An 18,582-nucleotide genomic window follows, 5' to 3' on the forward strand; every position below is an offset into this window, starting at 1 on the left:
TAGGCTTGGCCGCCATTGCCGCGGTGGTTGGGGGGCCGCAAACAACTGTTGAATTACAGGGGCAACAACGGGTTCTCCTTGGACAAAGTGGGATATGTCTGCCCAAGTGCCCCGAGGGGAGTTCGCAGGCTGGCCCGCGCGGTGGGGCGGACGTCCCGGCCGGCCGGCGCGGGGAGGCCGGCCCGGGCCCCGCGAGGGCGGGCGTGGTCGGTCACCCGCGATCTCGCTGGGATGGTTGGCTGCGCTCCGCCACCGCGGCGAGGCGTCGGTCGCCCGCAGCTTCCCCTTCTTGTCTCCCGATGGACAGGCGCGAATGGCCAAGGCGGTGGGGTGGGCCCCGCGGACTGTCTGGATCCCAGATGGCCCCGGAGTCGATCCGGGGCACAGTCCGCTCAGTTTCCCCTATGAAAGCAGCTTCCTTTTCTGACACTTGTATCCGCGACTGTGGAGCAGGGGGGGGAGGTTGCCCACGGAGCGCTTCCCTTGCGCCAGACCGTCCGTCTGCCGAGAGCGCGCGGGCCCCGCGCTGGGCGCCACGGTGCGGACGCACACGCGCACTAGGGACACGCACCGCACCCGGAGCGCAAGGGGGGATTTTATAGCCCCAGCGTTCCCCACCTCCTGAGTCCTTCCCGGCCAATCGCTCAGCGGGGAGTTGACCCCAGGCACTTGTGACGGGCGCTGATTGGTCGCCCGGGGGCAGGTAGGGCGCTGATTGGTCGCCCGGGGGCAGGTAGGGCGCGTGGCCGGCTCGTGGCTGGCAGGCCAGGCAGCCGTGCGTGCCCGCGGGTCACGTCTCCAGGAGCAGGAAGTGTGCTTCCACGGCTGCTCTAGCTGACTCACCCAGCTCTGACCGGCTCTACCCACCTCCTGCAGGGTGAACCCCGGGCGGGGGGGCGGGGGGCGGGTCCCTGCCGCAAGGCTGAGGAGTCCCGGTCAGGCTGCAGAAACCCCAGGACGAGGCCAACGGAGAGAACCCCCCCAGCATGTCTCACTGTGTCTCTGTTATAAGTGAGGAAATCAGGCTCAGACAGGGTGATGGGCAGGCAACCACAGAAGTGGCCTGGATTCAGTCCTAAAGGTCTGGGCGAATTTGGTGACCATGGAGGTCAACAGATTTATTATAGATATATAAATATATACATATTATACATAAAATATATACATAGATAATATACATATATATGACTATAGTCAGTCTTGGGGCTTGGACTCAGGGCCTGGGCGCTGTCCTTGAGCTTTTTCTGCTCAAGGCTAGTACTGTACCACTTGAACCACCGCACCATTTCTGGCTTTTTCTGTTTATGTGGAATTGAACCCAGGGCTTCAGGCATGCTAGGCAGGCCCTCTACCACTAAGCCACATTCCCAGCCCCAAGACTAGATTTTTAAGGGGATTTTTCTTCTAAGGCCCCAGGCTGGTCTTGAACTAATGATCTTCCTGACTCAGCTTTCCTAGCTGGGATTATATATGCAAGGGCTGCTGTGCAGTTTAAGATTCTGAAAACATCCTTTAAGGAAATGCCAAGGAAGTTTCTGGCAGCCAACCATTTCCCGCTGTGAATCAACTCACTCCCAGTGAGCCACTGATTCAGGATGGAAATCAGAGCAGCAAGGATTTTAGCAGCTGTCATGTGGAACTTCAGGCCTCATACTGCAAGGTGTGAGGACTCCCTGTCAGAGGAGCACTTCCAGTGGCTCCAGTTCCTTTCATTGGCGTCTGTGATTGGGGAGCTCAGGAAAGAGGTTGGTTCCTATCAGACAAGGCTTCCTGGCGGGTGGGACTAAGATGGTTTCAAGTCTCTGGTCCCCATCAAGCGTGGAATAATCTCCCTGGCTCACTTTCTTTTCCCTCCCTCCCTCTTTGCAGGTCCTGAGGCTTGAACTCAGGACCTGGATGCTGTTCCTGAGCTCCATTTGCTCAAGGCTAGCGCTCTACCCCTTGAGCCACAGCGCCACTTCTGGATTTTCTGACCCATGGGAGCCAGGAGTCTCATGGATGTTCCTGCCCCACTGTGGTTTCGAACGGTGATCCTCAGATCTCAACCTCCTGAGTAGCCAGGATGACAGGCGTGAGCCCCGAGGCCTCCCACGAGGAGCGTGCTCGTTTAATCGGGCAGGGGAAAGAGACAGAGAGCCTTTATTGGTACAGCTTCCGCTCCGCCAGGCGTCGTCCCTGCGGGCTGGCCGCTTCCAGCGTGTCGGGGCCGTGTCAGCCACCTGAGCTGTGGCCGCGGCCTTGCCCGGCTCCGCGGCAGCTCCGGCCGTGGGGGCCGGGGCCAAGGCTGGGGAAGGGGTCCGTCCTGCCCCGCGGGCCGGGGCTAGGCCACGGCCACGCACGGGGCGGCCCCGCAGGCCAGGCCCGGCCCCCGGGGAGGCCCGGTGGGGCTCGGGGCGCGGGCGGGGGCGGGCCTGCAGGCCGGCGGGGCCTTGGGGTCGGGGCCGGCGTCCCCGGAGCAGCAGGCGCAGCAGGGCCGGGCGGCGCCGGGGCCCGGGGCGCGCTCGGCGGGGCCGCGGCGCTGCTTCAGGCGGCCGCACTGGTGGCAGGTGAGCGCCGCGTAGGCCAGGCCGCCGCCCAGCTCGTCCGCGCCGGCGCCGGCGGGGGGCTCGGGGCGGCCGGGGGGGCGGCACGGCCGGTAGCCCGGATCCACGGCGTCCGCGGGGGCCCCCGGCAGGGCCTTGTACCCCGCGCCCGGCTCGAGCGCGGGCTTCAAGTGCCGGTAGGCGGCGGGCGGGGCGTCCGCCGTCTGCAGGAGGCGCTGGCGCAGGACGTGCTCCCAGCCCCCGGGCTCGGCCGGCGCGCAGCCCTCGCCGAAGCGGCGGTAGGCCGGGTTGTCCGCCACGGCGGCCGCGGGCTCCGGGGCGCGCGCCCAGCCGGCCGGAGGCCCGGGGGACGCCGCGGGCCCCGCCTCCGCGCCCAGCAGGTCCAGGAACAGGCTCTCGGCCAGCCGGGCCACCACGCCGCCCGCGAAGGCGCCCGCGCTGCCCTCGGCCGGCGCGCCCGCGGGCCCGGCCTCCTCCTCCTGCTGCTCCTCCTGCTCCTGCTCCACCGCCGCCCGCGCCGCCGGGGCCTCGCACAGCTCCACGCACCGCACCACGCTGATGCTCTCCGGCCACAGGATCATCTTGTGCAGCTCCACGGGGGGCCACGCCAGCCGGGCCTGGCTCCGCGACGCCTTGGGGACACTCCGCGTCTTCCCGCCGCCGTGCTCCAGCAGGCACGGCAGGAGCTTGGCCAGGCAGCTCCTCCAGCGGCTGCCAACGCAGGGCCCGAAATCACTACGGCGCCAGACTCCTATCCGCCCTTCAGAACCCGGCCGGCCGGGGAGCGCCCTCACTGCTCTCTGGATTTTTCTCAGAGGCGGACTCCGAGGGCAGGGATAGAGCCAGCCCCGCACGATGCTGCGAGCCTACCCCACCGCACACATCCTTCCTCAGGATGGAGTGGGGCTCTTGTTTTTATCGGTCTTGGGCCTGGGCGCTGTCCCCCGCCTGCGCCCAGCATCTGCCGGGCGCGCCCCTCCCGCACCCCTTCCCCGCCCTCCCCCCAGCCCAGAGAGATCAGTGGCGTCCGTGATGGGGCGGCCCACCCCCAGGGTGCACGGGCGCCCTCAGGGCCCGGTACCTACGGGCGCTCAGGTGCTTCCTGCCCTGGCGTCGGCTTCTCCCACGGCGACACCTGAACAGAGACAGCTGTGAGACCCACAGCGGCTGAGGACCAAACCCGCGGCGGCGGCCCCCGGCAGCGGGGATGGCCCCCGGCAGCGGGGATGGCCCCCGGCAGCGGGGATGGCCCCCGGCAGCGGGGATGGCCCCCTGATGGCCCCCCGGCAGCGGGGATGGCCCCCGGCAGCGGGGATGGCCCCCCGGCAGCAGTGGTCCAAGGACTCTGAACTCCTCCCACACTTGGTTGTCTGTCGTGGGGCTTGAACTCCAGGCCCAGGCGCTGTCCCCGAGCGCTCTTTGCTCAAGGCAAGCTTCTACCACTTTGAGCACAGCACCACTTTGGGTTTTTTGGGGGTTAGTCTCATGGACGTTGCTGCCCAGGCTGGCTTTGAACCACCCGCCTCAGATCCCAGCCTCCAAGTATCTCAGAGGACAGGCCTGCAGCACCAGCGCCAGGCTTTCCTCCCAATCTTAACCCAGCCCAGGAACCATGGCTGTGCCAGGCCAGGCCAAGGGCCGGAGCCACGGATGAATGAGGCCCCCTCCCGCGCAGCCCCACTCACAGGGCCAGCCTACAGGGGCAGGAGCTGGGGATGGATGATGGGCATTGGAGCCCCGGGGCTGTATGTTACACACCAACAACTGTTACCCAAGTGCACCGGGACTTTTTGGGCATCGTCTCTATCGGCTTCCACACAATGGGGAGACACTAGCACAAGCACCAGCCACCCCCCGAGGGGTCCCCTAGTTGATTCCTGGACATGGCAGAGCCAAGAGCCAGGGTGCCGTCCCGGGGGAAACTCAGCACGAGCCAGGGGGCTCCTGCCCGCTCGGACGGCTGGAGTGTGCTCGGGACCGCAGCCATGGATGCACCGTGCCGGCCTACCTGGGAATCCTGGATGACGACGGCCAGCAGGGTACTGCGCCCGGGGTTGGGGATCTGGTCCCACCACAGCTGCTTAATCCTGCCCAGCCAGGAGAGGGGCTGCGTTAGCCGTAGGCTGGCGCCCGCTCGCTACCCCATCAGTCAGCATGGCTGGCAACGCGCGTCTGTGGATGCCACAGCCAATCCAGCTCTACGCCCAACAAGGGGCAGCCACAGTGCCCGGAAACATTGGTCCCCTGCACCGCGGTACTCAGCACAGCACCCTGCCACACCAGTCACTTCCCTGTACCCAGGGTACTGAGCCCAAATCCCTTCCACAAAGCATGCCAGTGACTGGGGACCCCACGCGGGGTCCTGTTGGCCTTGTTCCCCCCTCTAACCCATGCCAGATGGGCAGCAGCTGCTGAGCCAGGGGCCAGCACTCACTTGATGACACTGAAGTAGCAGACCAGGCACACGAGCAGGATGAAGGTGCAGGCGATGCCCACGCCCAGGGCCAGCTGCTGCTCCAGGGCCAGCTGGGAGTCTGCCAGGGGAAGGAGAGGCCTCAGCTGCCCTGGGGCGGGGCTAGGCTGGGCATCCGGGCCAGGCACCCACTGCCCTCTGGCCTCACCTTCCCCCTCCCACCGAGCCCTCCTCAGGGCACAGCTGGAACGCAGTGCATTCCGGGAGCTCAAGTTCAAGGTCAGCTGAGACCCTAGATCAGTTGATTACCTTCTCTGTGCCCTGGAAACCTCAGCTTTATTATGGAGTTAGGAACGCTGCCCCTCCCAGGCTGGCCAGGCCACAGGGCATTACTGATGGAGCCGTGCACACAGGGCATCATCTGCCACCATGTGTGCCTTCCCCCCCATCCTGAACCAGGCCTGGGACTTGAACTCAGGACCTGGGCAATGCCCTTAAGAGTTTTTCACACAAGGTTGGTACTCAACCATTTGGGCCACAGCTCCAGTACTGGCATGTGCACGTGCACGCGTGTGCACGCACGTGTGTGTGTGAGAGACAGAGTGTGAGTGTGTCATGGGGCTTAAAAACTGAGGGCCTGGGTGCTGTCCCTGTTTTTTTGCTCAAGATTAGTGCTCTACCATTTGAGCCACAGCTCCACTTCAGCTCTTTGGTGGTTAATGAGAAGATACCAGTCTCACTTTCTTGCCAGGGCTGGCTTTGAACTGTGATCCTCAGATCTCAACCTCCTGAGTAGCTAGGGTGACCGGCATGAGCCCCCATGCCCAGCTATCTTTTTCATGTTTACTCTTTACAGTATAGGGGTTTGAACTCAGGACCTCCCACTTGCCTGGCAGACTCTACTACTTGAACCAAGTCCCCAGCCTTTTTTTGGGGGGGTCCGGTTGTGGGGCCTGAACTCGGCCTGGGCGCTGTCCCTCAGCTCTTCAGCTCAAGGCTAGCGCTCTACCACTTGAGCCACAGCACCACTTCCGGCTTTTTTCTTTTTTGTCTATGTGGTGCTGGGGAATCGAACCCAGGGCCTCATGCCTGCAAGGCAAGCGCTCTACCACTGAGCCACCTTCCCAGCCCCCCAGCCTTTTTATTTTTTGGATAGGGGTCTGGGTTCTTCTCCCAGTGCCAGTGTGGACTGTAATCCTCTTCCTTTTGCCTCCCACGGTTGCTGGGATTACAGGCGTGTGCTACTATACCATGTTCATGGGGAATTCTAAGAACTCAGAGGTGCCGCCCGCGGCGGCGTGTGGCTGCGCAGTAGGCGTGGGGTGCAGAGGTCGCGTGGCCCGGGGCCCCTGGTACTCACGGTTGTGCCACGTGACGCTGGGGCTCCACTCGCTCCAGCTGCTGTGCAGGTTCTGGGCCAGGGCCCTCACCCGTGCCCTGTAGGCGAGTCCGGGTTGCAGGATGCTGGCTGCCAGGTGGAGGACAGGCTCCGTGTAGGTCACATTATAGACTTGACACTGGTGGAGGAGAGGGGGGGCATCTGTGTACCAGCTGCGGGGTCTGGGCACCACGCCCTGCCTAGCTGCTGCCCCAGGATGCTGGAGGGGGCCCTCACGGGGGGGGGGGGGGGAGCTGAGGCGCAGGCCTGCCTCTGTGCTCGCTCTCACGCCTTGTTGAACTCAGGGCCTCACACTGGCCTAGAAGCTGCTCCGCCTCTGGCCCAGCCCTTTTTTTATTTTTTGCTTTTTGTGATGTTTTTAGGCCCCCGCCTAGCTGGGATTTCAGGCACGTGTCTGGCTCGTGGACTGAGCTGTGGTCTCTACATCACATCTGCCGTCACATGAGGCACAAGGAGCAACACCGGCGCCGCCCATCCCCTAACCTTCCCAACACTGAGGGTTTGTTTTGCCAGTCCTGGGGCTTGAACTCAGGGCCTGGGAACTGTCCCTGACCTTCTTTTGCTCAAGGCTAGTACTCTACCATTTGAGCCACATTCCCAGTCTTGTCTATTTGTGGTTGTTGTTCATGGGGCTTGAACTCAGGGCCTGGTGCTATCCCTGAGCTCTTTTTACTCAAGGCTAGCCTCTGCTGCTTTAAGCCACAGTGCTAATTTCAGCTCTTTGGTGGTTAGTTGGAGATAAGAATCTCATAGACTATCCTGCCTGGGCTGGCTTTGAACCATGACCCTCAGATCTCAGCCTCCTCAATAGCTGAGATTATAGGTGTGAGCCACTGGTGCCCGACTTTTCTTTACTTTCTTTGAGTCAAGGTCTCTCTCTGTAGCCAGGATAGTCCTGAACTCTCACTACTCTCCTGTCAGCCTCCTAGGTGCAGGGATTACAAGCACATGCTACCACACCTGGCATCTTTTGAATCTTCAATGTTTCGCAGAGGCCCAGGTGTTGGCTTAGTCCTTTGGGGAGGGGGTGGGACTTGTAGGTGGTGGCCCAGGGTGGGGTCTTCCACCACTGGGGTTGTGCCCTCGGAGGGGGTCGCTGGCCCCCAGCCTCCTGCCCAATCCTCTCCCTGCTTCCTGGTTGCCATGAGAGGAACAGCTCCACCGCAGCCCCTGTTTTATGCCCTGAGCCGAAGGGGCCGAGTGGCTGGCCAGGGGCCCAGGAACCAACACAAACCTCTTCTGCCATGCTGTTTGTGTCAGGCATTTTGCCACAGCCAGAGCGCTAACCGACTCTGTCTAACACAGGAAAGGGGGCTGTGCAAGAGGCAGGACTTCCCTGGGTGGTCACCCCTGCTCCCGGGCAGCCCGAGCCCCAGCCTCGCTCACCTGCGCCGGGTCATCCGCTTGGGAGACGTTGACCTGGTAGGTGAGCTCATTGTGCAGTAAGTTTCCAGGAGGGTAGGGATTGCTCCACGCCACGACCCACATGTGGGAGATGTTGGCAGACACGGTGATGTTCTCTGGGGCCCGGGGTTTCACTGTGGGGAGGAGCTATCACTCTAGTGGAGGGAACCCATGCTGCACCCAGCCAACAGGCTCCCAGGCCTTCCAGAATGTTCAGTCAGGTCTCCACAAAACACACAGGTACAGAGCCATGACCGAATCCCACCTGGGGCTTTACCCTGTGCCAGGAGAGGGGTGTGCAGTGGGTCCCCAACCCCCAGCTAGGCCCTGGCTATTATCTCATGAAATCCATCGTGTGTGTGTGTGTGTGTGTGTGTGTGTGTGTGTATGTGCGCGTGCACATGTTGCCAGTCCTGAGGCTTGAACTTGAGGCCTGGATTGAGTCCCTGAGCTTTTGTGCTTAAGGCTGTTGCTCAGCCACTTGAGCCACAGCTCTGCTTCTGGATTTTTGCTACTTAGAGATCAGAGTCTCACAGACTTTCCTGCCTCCCAGCTCCCCCCAGGCCACCAGCCCCCCCAGGCCTCCCAGCGCCCCCAGGCCTCCCAGCCCCCCCAGGCCTCCCAGCTCCCCCAGGCCCCCCCAGGCCTCCCAGCTCCCCCAGGCCCCCCCAGGCCTCCCAGCTCCCCCAGGCCCCCCCCCGACCCCCCCAGGCCTCCCAGCCCCCCCAGGCCTCCCAGCCCCCCCAGGCCTCCCAGCTCCCCTCCCAGCCCCCCCAGGCCTCCCAGCTCCCCCCAGGCCTCCCAGCTCCCCCCAGGCCTCCCAGCCCCCCCAGGCCTCCCAGCTCCCCTCCCAGCTCCTCCAGGCCTCCCAGCTCCCCCAGGCCTCCCAGCTCCCCCAGGCCTCCCAGCTCCCCTCCCAGCCCCCCCAGGCCTCCCAGCTCCCCCAGGCCCCCCCAGGCCTCCCAGCTCCCCCAGGCCCCCCCAGGCCTCCCAGCTCCCCCAGGCCCCCCCCCCCGACCCCCCCAGGCCTCCCAGCCCCCCCAGGCCTCCCAGCCCCCCCAGGCCTCCCAGCTCCCCTCCCAGCCCCCCCAGGCCTCCCAGCTCCCCCCAGGCCTCCCAGCTCCCCCCAGGCCTCCCAGCCCCCCCAGGCCTCCCAGCTCCCCTCCCAGCTCCTCCAGGCCTCCCAGCTCCCCCAGGCCTCCCAGCTCCCCCAGGCCTCCCAGCTCCCCTCCCAGCCCCCCCAGGCCTCCCAGCTCCCCCAGGCCTCCCAGCTCCCCCAGGCCTCCCAGCTCCCCCAGGCCTCCCAGCCCCCCCAGGCCTCCCAGCTCCCCCAGGCCTCCCAGCTCCCCTCCCAGCTCCTCCAGGCCTCCCAGCTCCCCCAGGCCTCCCAGCTCCCCCAGGCCTCCCAGCCCCCCCAGGCCTCCCAGCCCCCCCAGGCCTCCCAGCTCCCCTCCCAGCTCCCCCAGGCCTCCCAGCTCCCCCAGGCCTCCCAGCTCCCCTCCCACCTCCTCCAGGCCTCCCAGCTCCCCCAGGCCTCCCAGCTCCCCCAGGCCTCCCAGCTCCCCTCCCAGCCCCCCCAGGCCTCCCAGCTCCCCCAGGCCCCCCGCCCCCCCCCCCCGCCCCCGGCCCGGCCGGCGCTCACCGTGGTTGCTGGGGGTGAAGGAGCCCCCCCACAGCAGCCGCCGCCCGGCCCACAGGTCCAGCCGGTAGGTGTCCCCGACGATCAGGTCGTCCGTGAGCAGGAGGCACGCGCACGCGGCGTCGGCCGTGTTGTGGGGGACACAGCTGCGGTTCCTGCCGCGGGACGCGGAGGGCTGCGGAGGGCGCCGCGGGACGCTCTGCCCTTCCCGGCCCTCACCGTGAGCTTTAACCCCACGGGCCCAGAGACCGTCAAGCTGGGGGGCGGCGGGCGCAGCCGCGTGGCCCAGAAGCCTCTGCGAGCCGCGTGCGAGCCACGTGCTCTGCGCCGCGGGGCGGGGCCGAGGCTGGGCTGGAACGCAGCCCCCATCAGCCTCTGCGAGCCACGTGCCCTGCGCCGCGGGGCGGGGCCGAGGCTGGGCTGGAACGCAGCCCCCATCAGCCTCTGCGAGCCACGTGCCCTGCGCCGCGGGGCGGGGCCGAGGCTGGGCTGGAACGCAGCCCCCATCAGCCTCTGCGAGCCACGTGCCCTGCGCCGCGGGGCGGGGCCGAGGCTGGGCTGGAACGCAGCCCCCATCAGCCTCTGCGAGCCACGTGTGAACCACGTGCTGTGCACCGCGGGGCGGGGCCGAGGCTGGGCTGGAACGCAGCCCCCATCAGCCTCTGCGAGCCACGTGCCCTGCGCCGTGGGGCGGGGCCGAGGCTCGGCTGGAACGCAGCCCCCATCAGCCTCTGCGAGCCGAGCCACGTGCGAGCCGCGCGCGTGCGTGCATGCGTGCGGGGCGGGGCCGAGGAGCGCGGGGCGGGGCCCGGACCCTCCCCACTTACTCAAAATGCAGGAAGCTGAGCCAGTAGGCCAGGCGGAGCCGGGCGGTGCAGTTGAGAGGGCGGTCCAGCCTCCACTCGCAGGTGGACGCGCTGAGGTAGTCGGAGGAGCAGGAGGGCGGGTGCAGGACGCGGACGCCGCCTGCGGGGGGGGGGGGCGGGCTGAGCCTCGGCGGGGGGGGGGGGCGGTGCTGGTGCGCACGCGCACGGGGCCGGCTAGACACCCCCCCCCCGGCTGCCCCCAGGCCGCGGCTGCGGATCTCAGCCCCCCCCTCGTGGCGCGTCCCCGCCTCGCCCTTCCGCGCCCCCCCCCCCCAGCAGCCGGCGACCCCAGGACCTTGGCACGGCCCCCGTGTCAGCGACTCACCGGAGCCTGCGGCCCACACCAGGACCAGGCAGCTCAGCGGGAGCAGCGCCCCCATGGGGAGACTCGGAGGCACCTGCAGAGAGACAGCGGGTGGGTTCGGCCTGCCCCGTCTCCTGCTGGGGCCAGGCCGCCCCGGGGATCACTTCTGCACAGAGCTTCTCGGGTCTCCACACAGCAGTGTGGCTAGAGCACCAATGGCTATTCGATCTCAGGGTGCAGATAGCAAACGCAGCAAGACCTGATCGTGCACCGGTCTCCAACCTCTCTACACCAGAAGACAGAGCAGCTGCGGCTGGTGGCTCCGCCTGTCATCCCAGCTGCTCAGGAGGCCGAGGATTCAAAGCCAGCCTGAGCAGGAAGGTCTGGGAGACTCTTATCTCCAATGAACCACCAAAAAGCTGGAAGTGGAGCCGTGGATCAATCGGTACAACACCAGCCTTGAGCACAAAGGCCCAGGGACAGCACCGGGGCCCTAAGTTCAAGCGCCAAGACCAGCAAGACAAAGACAAAACCGGGGGAGTAAGCAGCCGGGGTCAACGGCCCAGCTACTGCTGAGCATGCACCCGGTCCCGCTGCCAGCAAGAGAGGAAGAAGCCAAAGGTGAGGGGAAAGGGAACCACGTGCCCCACCGAGTGCGTGGCCTCAATAAGTAAAGGGTTCTCACAAACAAATAACACACCTTGAGGAAACACAGGCCATCACACAGCCAGGACTGTGCCCAAGCCATCTCAGCTCCAGAATCAACTTCCCTAACCCCTGCCAGGGCCTGAGCGTGGAAGCGAGCGCGGGCAGCGTTGCACTGATCTGTAAGATGTCTTTACATAGGAAGGCCCTCTGCCCGGCACGGATAGTCCCACTGCCTTCCTATGGTTTTGCCTTGGGGGGGGGGGGGCGGCGAGTGGTGGCAGTGGAGGTGGGGGGGGATCTTGGAGCAGAGCCATTGGAGGCCTGCACAGCAGCTGTCCGGTCCTCCTGGCGCTCTGCCCTTCCTCTTGCACGCCTGCAGGACGGCCGTGCAGGCGGGACTGGCGAGCGGCCAGAAAAACAACGCTGCCAGCTGCATTTCCCAGAAATGGACAGACACGGGAGCGGCCTCACCCCGCCCGCTGAAGCCGGCCAGGCTGGGGCCCCCAAAATGTCCCAGTCCTGCCTGCTCACCCCTACCCGGCCCAGCCCGGACCCCCAGCTGCTCAGGAGGCAGAGACAGGAGGATCTCAGTCCAAGGCTGGGCCTCTCTGAAAAAGAACGAAAGCAAACAGGGCTAAGGGCAACCACCCAGAAAAACGCAAGGCCCCGAGTTCAAACTCCCACAGCACCTAACACACAAAAAAGGCTGCTGCAGGAGTCCCAGGCGACCCTGGCACTCAGTGCAGGGCCGGGGTGCTCAGAGGGGCGGTGTGAAGGCAGTGCCCATAGGGGTGGGTGTGGGGTGGTGAGCACCAAGGCCTTCAGTCATTCAGCCGACTCCTCCGGGCCCCCAGATACTGCACCCATCCTCAGAAGATTCCAGATGCCTGAGGGCAGGGGGATGGAGCCTGAGGATCCCGGTCCACCTGTCTGCCCTGCGCCTGTCCGGCAGTGGGCTGCGCATCCAGGTGGCATGTTTATTGTCCAACACCCCAGCCGGCCTCGGACGCCAGCGCGTAGCCCGGCCCCAGGGAGTTACAGCTGGCCCCAATTGCCTACGAATATGGGAGGAAGGGGGGGAACACTCAGGCTCCAGTCTGGAATGTTCCACCACTTGCTACTGGGTAAACACTGGCCAGGGTCCAGATCTGGGCTGGGACCAGGCCGGGGCCCGCAGCTGGCACCCGGGTGGATTTCGTCTCCCTGTGGCTGCAGTCCTGGGCCCCTACGTGACCTCCCTGGGTCCCACCCTTCCTCAGCTGAAGGCAGCTTCCATCCCTGCCTCAGTTTACCCAGGTGTCAGTTTACCCTGACACCCATAGGGTGTGTATGGGGGGGGGGGAGACTCTTATAGGTGTGCAGCCAGCATCACCCTAGTTCCAGGAACGGAGAACCAGAGGAACAGAGAGGTTCAGAAAGCTGTCTAGGGATGCACAGCCCATCATCCATATGGCTGGGATTCAAATCCAGGCCTCTGACTGGGGCTGTTGGTCCAGAGGCTGGCACAGTAGAAGCAGGAAGCCGGCTCTGGGGCTGCCGGCCTCGGACTTTGGCCCCTGGCACCAGTGCCACCAGCATGTGGGCACAGATAAGGCGCCAGGCCCCGCCCCGTCTGTGGGACAGGGCTGTCACCTCACTTGGGTCCCCGCCAGCCGCACCCCCCCTTTCCCCGCCCTGCAAGCTGGAGGCCTCGCAGAACCTCAGGCTCACCCCTGCCTACCGACCTCCCTGCGCTCACACCTCCCCCACGATGCTGAGCAGAGAAGATTCCAGACATCCCGCCAGCCCTGCTGCCCCCTCCCGCCCTGCCCCACAGTGCCCAGACATGTCACACACCGCCCGGCTCCCTCCCGGCTCGATCTTTTACCATCCTCAGCCTGCCTTCGCACAGCCTTCCTGTCCAACCCGCCGCTTCCTCAGCCCGGCTCCCAACTCATACATGGCCTCCTCCCTCCCCAGACCTGAAGAGCCGAAGGGGCGCTCGTTATTTCTGGCCCCAGGATGTGCCCACCTTCCCTGTGGTGCTGTCCCACCTCAGGGCCTTTGCATGCGCCACTCTCACCATCTAGATAGAAGGCTGGTTGGATTTATTTACATGACTTGGCCACACCCCCAGCCCCAACGCGCATACAAATGGTCATAAAGCCCAGATGGGCATTGGTGGGTCATCTGCTAGCCTCATGGATGAAGTTGGGGCCTACACAGGGACCCTGTCTTGCTCAGTGACCTTACAGAGCAGCGTAGTCTGAGTGGACTAGGGTCAAAGCAAAGTCTTACAACTTTAGGGACAAGCAAAGGAATGCAATAACTGTGAGATTAATCAAGAAAAATGCAAATGAAGACCACAGTTTATAACATAAGGCAGAATTGAAGACATCTATATTAAAAGTGATAGAAGCTAGGCGCTGGTGGCTCACACCTGCCATTCCAGCTACTCAGGAGGCTGAGATCCGAGGATCATGGCTCAAAGCCAGCTGGGGCAGCAAAGTCCATGGATCCTTATCTCCAACTGACCACTAGAAAATTGGAAGCGGTGCTGTGGCTTCAAGTGGTAGCAAAGCGAGCAAAAGAGAACCCAGGGACAGCGCCCAGGCCCTGAGTTCAATCCATGACTTACAAAAAGAAGCTCACGCCTGTAATCCTAGCTACTCAGGAGGCTGAGAGCTGAGAATCACGGTTCAAAGCCAGCCCCGGCAGGAAAGTCTGTGAGACTCTTATCTCCAATAAACCACTCAGAAAACCAGAAGTGATGCTGTGGCTCAAACAGTAGAGCGCTCCCCTTGAGCTGAAGGACAGACACAGAGACAGCACCCAAGCCCAGAGTTCAAGCCCCATGACCAACCAAAAAAGTAAATAAAAATGCAGAGAGCCAGCTAAGGAATAGTGCTCAGCCTCTTGAGTTCAAGCCCCAGGATCAGCGCACGCGTGCGCACACACACACACACACACACACACCACAAAGGCAAAAAAAAAAAAAAAACCTCATAACTTAAAAAAGTTACACCTACTGTGAAATATTTTTAAAGTACTCCAATACTCTTGCAACAACTCTTGAGAAACCAAGGGAAAATTATCAACGATGCATTTGGTAGCAAATGACTGCCACAAGAACCAAAGGTGCCAAAGCAGTATCCAAAAGGAAAAATCATAGCCAGTTCGCCGAAGTCCGTTTATTGGAAAACAGACAAGACCCAAATATTTGTGAGCTTCGAGCCAAGACGTCTCAGCATGGAAGCCACAGTTTGCTTCTGTTCCATGGTTCTGGCTCATGCGCTCTGTGTGAACAGCAGTAGGAACCCCTACCCCCCAGTATGACTGTATGAACAGAGGTGTGAACTCCACAACCAAGGCGGCGACCCTGGCCTTCCATCTGATGGGAAGGCTTCAAGAGAGGTTGCAGGATTCATGGGGAACTCTGACCTGTGGACTCCCCAGATGACCTCAGTCAGAGACAATATCTGAACACACCATGGTGGTGTAAGTCTGTGAAACGCCCAGCAGAAGTGGAGAGAGATAGTTGCCCCTTCCAAGAGACAGAAAATGGAAGTTCAGGAATGCTACTTTGGCTAAAGCTCAGGGAAGTTCGTCCTGCAGCGAGAGCAGCTTGGGGACGCTTCTGGACCTGCCCCAGGAAGCCAGATGGTAGGAGGTTGGAGGCCGAAGCAACGATCGCTGGAAAGACGCCCAGCCCAGCACCCCAGTGACTCTTCTCCCCGGAGAAGTTTCATTTCCTCTTTTGAAAGAGGCAGAGCACATATGTGTGTGCGTACACACACACACACACACACACACACACACACATGGTGACTCCAGGAAAACCTCAGGCCACCTCCTAGTTCTCCAAAATGATTCCTGGGGACAAACGGGACCCCCCTCATTTCTAACCAAGAGTAACATTCCCTACAAGGGCTCTTTGGCAAGCCAAGAAGCTCAGAACTGGGGTTCAAGACACAAGATTCACAGCCCTGGAGAGGAAGCAGTGTATCTCCAATCCTCCACTTGCAGCCTCAGTTTCCCCTTGGGCCACCCCCGAACCTGCTTGGTGGGAGAGGGGGAACAGCCACGGTGAAGATGGCTGAAAGAACCTTTGGGCAGACAGCCCGCGTCACCGCTCAGGCGGAGGACAGGTAAACTGAGTCTCCTCCACGGGACACGCGGAGATGACAGGGAACGCACCTCTATTCACAAAAAGGCTGGTGAGACTCCCTCTCAACCAGCCAGCTGAGCTGGGTGCGCGAGCCTGTCATCCCAGCAGTGAGGGAGGCAGAGACAGGAGGATCCCAATCCGAGGCTAGCTGGGGGCAGCAATCAGGAGGCCACTAATGGGGGAAAAAACCCCACCGAAAGCCATGGAAGGGCCACAGGGGGTGTGCGTGTCCCCAGGGGCAGAGCACCTGCCTGGCAAAGTGTAAGGTTCTGAGTTCAAAACTTCGTCGTGTCGGGACACACTGGCATTCAATCATTTATATATCTATATCTATATCTTACCTCTCTCTCTACAGATATATCCCGCATTCCATTTGGGAAATGCAAGTGGTAGGTCCCCACCCCCCCCACCCACCCCACCCCCACCCCAGCACCCCCCACCCCAGCACACCCCACCCCCACCCCCCACCGCAGCACACCCCACCCTACCCCACCCCAGTACCCCCCACCCCAGCACCCCCCACCCCACCCCAGCACCCCCCCACCCCAGCACCCCCCCACCCCACCCCAGCATCCCCCACCCACCCCAGCACCCCCCCACCCCACCCCAGCACCCCCCCACCCCAGCACCCCCACCCCAGCACCCCCACCCCACCCCAGCACCCCCCCACCCCAGCACACCCCACCCCAGCACCCCCCACCCCAGCACCCCCCACCCCACCCCAGCACCCCCCCACCCCACCCCAGAACCCCCCACCCCAGCACCCCCACACCCCACCCCAGCACCCCCCCACCCCAGCACCCCCACACCCCACCCCAGCACATCCCCACCCCAGCACACCCCCCACCCCACCCCAGCACACCCCCACCCCACCCCAGCACCCCCCCACCCCACCCCAGAACCCCCCACCCCAGCACCCCCACACCCCACCCCAGCACCCCCCCACCCCAGCACCCCCACACCCCACCCCAGCACATCCCCACCCCAGCACACCCCCCACCCCACCCCAGCACACCCCCACCCCACCCCAGCACACCCCCACCCCCACCCCAGCACCCCCACCCCAGCACACCCCCACCCCCACCCCCACCCCAGCACACCCCCACCCCAGCACACCCCCACCCCAGCACCCCCACCCCAGCACCCCCCCACCCCAGCACCCCCACACCCCAGCACCCCCACACCCCACCCCAGCACCCCCACCCCCACCCCAGCACCCCCACCCCCACCCCAGCACCCCCACACCCCAGCACACCCCCACCCCACCCCAGCACCCCCCCACCCCAGCACCCCCCCACCCCAGCACCCCCACCCCCACCCCAGCACCCCCACCCCAGCACCCCCACCCCAGCACCCCCCACCCCAGCACCCCCACCCCCACCCCAGCACCCCCCACCCCAGCACCCCCCACCCCAGCACCCCCCACCCCAGCACCCCCACATCCCAGCACCCCCACCCCCACCCCAGCACCCCCACACCCCAGCACCCCCACACCCCAGCACCCCCACCCCAGCACCCCAGCACCCCCACCCCAGCACCCCACCCCAGCACCCCGCCCCGGCCCCTGGAGGCCCCTCTCTGCTCAGTCTTCTGGAAACGGGCCAGGCCTGGAAGGGGCCCCGCGATCGGCCGTGCAGCTTCCGTCCGTGAGTCCGTCCGTCGGTGGGTCGGCGGGTCCCGGCCGGCCGCGGCAGAGGCCTGCGGTCAGGGCCCTCCGGGAAGCGGAGCGCACGGCGGGGCTTTCCCCTGCCGCTCCCCGCGTCCGGCCCTCGGGCCCCGGCACCCCGGCCCCCAGCCTCAGGGTCCCCAGGAGTCGCCAGGAGGGCGGCGGCGTCCCGGGATACTGGGGTCCCCAGGGCCGGGGGGGGCCGCACCGGGCGCGTCCGGGTCCCGGCCAGGACCTCCGCTTCCCGGGGGCCCCGAGCCGGACGCTGCGCCTTCGGAAATCCCCGGGGCGAGCCCGGGCGTCCGGGAGGCTCCGCACGGCGTGCCCCGCGCCCCGCGCCCCGGCCCCGCGGCCCCCCACCCCCCACCCCACCCCGCCCGGCCCGCGGGAGCCCCGGCGAGGTGCGCGGATCCCGGCCCCGGCGGTCCCCGGTCACCCCGGACGACCCCGAGAGCTCCGCGGCCTCCCCCCACGAGCCCGGGGCGACGAGCCCACGACCCCCCGCCCCGCGGACCCTACCTGCGGGATCCGGCCCCATCCGCCCGCGACGGGCCCGACCCGAAGGGGACCCGGCTGCCGACAGCCCCGGGGCTTTCCTGCCGCGGCCCCGCCCTCCGCCCGCCGGCCCCGCCCCCGCCCGCCGGCCCCGCCCCCCGCCCGCCGGCCACGCCCCGCCGGCCCCGCCCCCGCCCGCCGGCCACGCCCTCCGCCCGCCGGCCACGCCCTCCGGCCGCTCATTTGCATGCGCCGTCCCAGCGCCAGTAGTTTTGCATGCGTTATCTCTTTCCCTCTTCCGACGGGACCCGCCCTGGTGGCTTTGATTTGCATGCCCCGCCCTCACCCCACCGCGAGCGCGCGGCCACGCCCCCTCGTTTGCATACAGCCTCCCGGCTTACCTGAGTACTGGAGTACTGTGGTCTTCCAGGGTGACTCCTCCAGTCACCCCACTTCCTGCAGAGGGGTCCTTGCCAGCCCGCCTGGGAGGGCCGCGCCCCTTGGGTGTCCTTGTCCACAAGTGTGGGCTGTGGCCGGCCCACCCTCGGCTGCCATCAGGCTCCAGGGCGCCCCTCGTCCTAGGCCAGGCCTGGAGGAAAGTGACTCCACCGTCACCCACTTTACACATGGGGAAACTGAGGCAGGTGCTCAGAACAAGAGCCCCTAAGCAGAAAGCACAACAGAGAGATCGTTGAGGCCAATGGGACAGAAGGACAGGAGAGGCTGCCCTGGAGATGGGCCCAGGAGAAACCTGGAAAGGATTTGGAAGGGGCAGGGAGAGAGGGAGAGGGAGAGGGAAAGAGATGGAGACACAGAGAGACAGAAAGAGAGAGAGGGAGAATGAGAGAATGAGAGAACTTTGGGGAAAAAAGACTGGCAAGTGCAAAGGCCCTGGGGAGGAGGCAGAAGCTGACACAGGATGGGGAAAGGCTGTGTGAGTGTGAAAAACGTGGCTCATTCACCACTGATTCACCAGGGCCCGCATGTGCTAGCCGATGCCCAGGGGGGCCAGGGCCTGGTCTATGTGGAGATCAAGAAGCTTGCACCTTATGAGAACT

The 18,582-nt window shown here is 64.8% G+C and overlaps 2 protein-coding genes across 2 annotated transcripts; one reads left to right on the forward strand and one right to left on the reverse strand.

The window, feature by feature from the left end:
- Positions 1-1,082: 1,082 nt before the first annotated feature.
- On the reverse strand, positions 1,083-17,633 carry Il4r (interleukin 4 receptor). The gene is made up of 10 exons (XM_070004290.1): positions 17,549-17,633; positions 10,590-10,662; positions 10,226-10,364; positions 9,402-9,553; positions 7,742-7,893; positions 6,317-6,473; positions 4,978-5,077; positions 4,552-4,630; positions 3,629-3,678; positions 1,083-3,254 (listed from the first exon to the last, which is right to left on the reverse strand). Exons 2-10 carry the CDS (start codon positions 10,642-10,644, stop codon positions 2,321-2,323), a joined length of 1,818 nt encoding a protein of 605 aa, XP_069860391.1. The 5' UTR covers positions 10,645-10,662; positions 17,549-17,633; the 3' UTR covers positions 1,083-2,320.
- On the forward strand, positions 15,288-18,191 carry LOC138814875 (uncharacterized). The gene is made up of 3 exons (XM_070003967.1): positions 15,288-15,343; positions 16,877-17,790; positions 18,046-18,191. Exons 1-3 carry the CDS (start codon positions 15,288-15,290, stop codon positions 18,189-18,191), a joined length of 1,116 nt encoding a protein of 371 aa, XP_069860068.1.
- The last annotated feature ends 391 nt before the right edge of the window (positions 18,192-18,582 follow it).

This window comes from Dipodomys merriami, unplaced genomic scaffold (assembly GCF_024711535.1).
Source record: "Dipodomys merriami isolate MVZ:Mamm:240054 unplaced genomic scaffold, mDipMer1.0.p SCAF_62, whole genome shotgun sequence".
NCBI classification, from domain to species: Eukaryota; Metazoa; Chordata; class Mammalia; order Rodentia; family Heteromyidae; genus Dipodomys; species Dipodomys merriami.

What these genes read in the sequence shown, in the direction of transcription:
- Il4r (XM_070004290.1), bottom strand. Translation starts at nt 10,644, where the DNA reads ATGGGGGCGCTGCTCCCGCTGAGCTGCCTGGTCCTGGTGTGGGCCGCA. An exon ending in GGTGTGGGCCGCAGGCTCCG is followed by an intron (nt 10,365 to 10,589) that starts GTGAGTCGCTGA and finishes CCCCCCCCGCAG; the next exon opens with GCGGCGTCCGCGTCCTGCAC. An exon ending in CAGGAAGCACCTGAGCGCCC is followed by an intron (nt 3,255 to 3,628) that starts GTAGGTACCGGG and finishes CTGCGTTGGCAG; the next exon opens with CCGCTGGAGGAGCTGCCTGG.
- LOC138814875 (XM_070003967.1), top strand. Translation starts at nt 15,288, where the DNA reads ATGGCTGAAAGAACCTTTGGGCAGACAGCCCGCGTCACCGCTCAGGCG. An exon ending in ACCGCTCAGGCGGAGGACAG is followed by an intron (nt 15,344 to 16,876) that starts GTAAACTGAGTC and finishes CCCCCACCCCAG; the next exon opens with CACCCCAGCACCCCCACCCC. An exon ending in CATGCGCCGTCCCAGCGCCA is followed by an intron (nt 17,791 to 18,045) that starts GTAGTTTTGCAT and finishes CTTGTCCACAAG; the next exon opens with TGTGGGCTGTGGCCGGCCCA.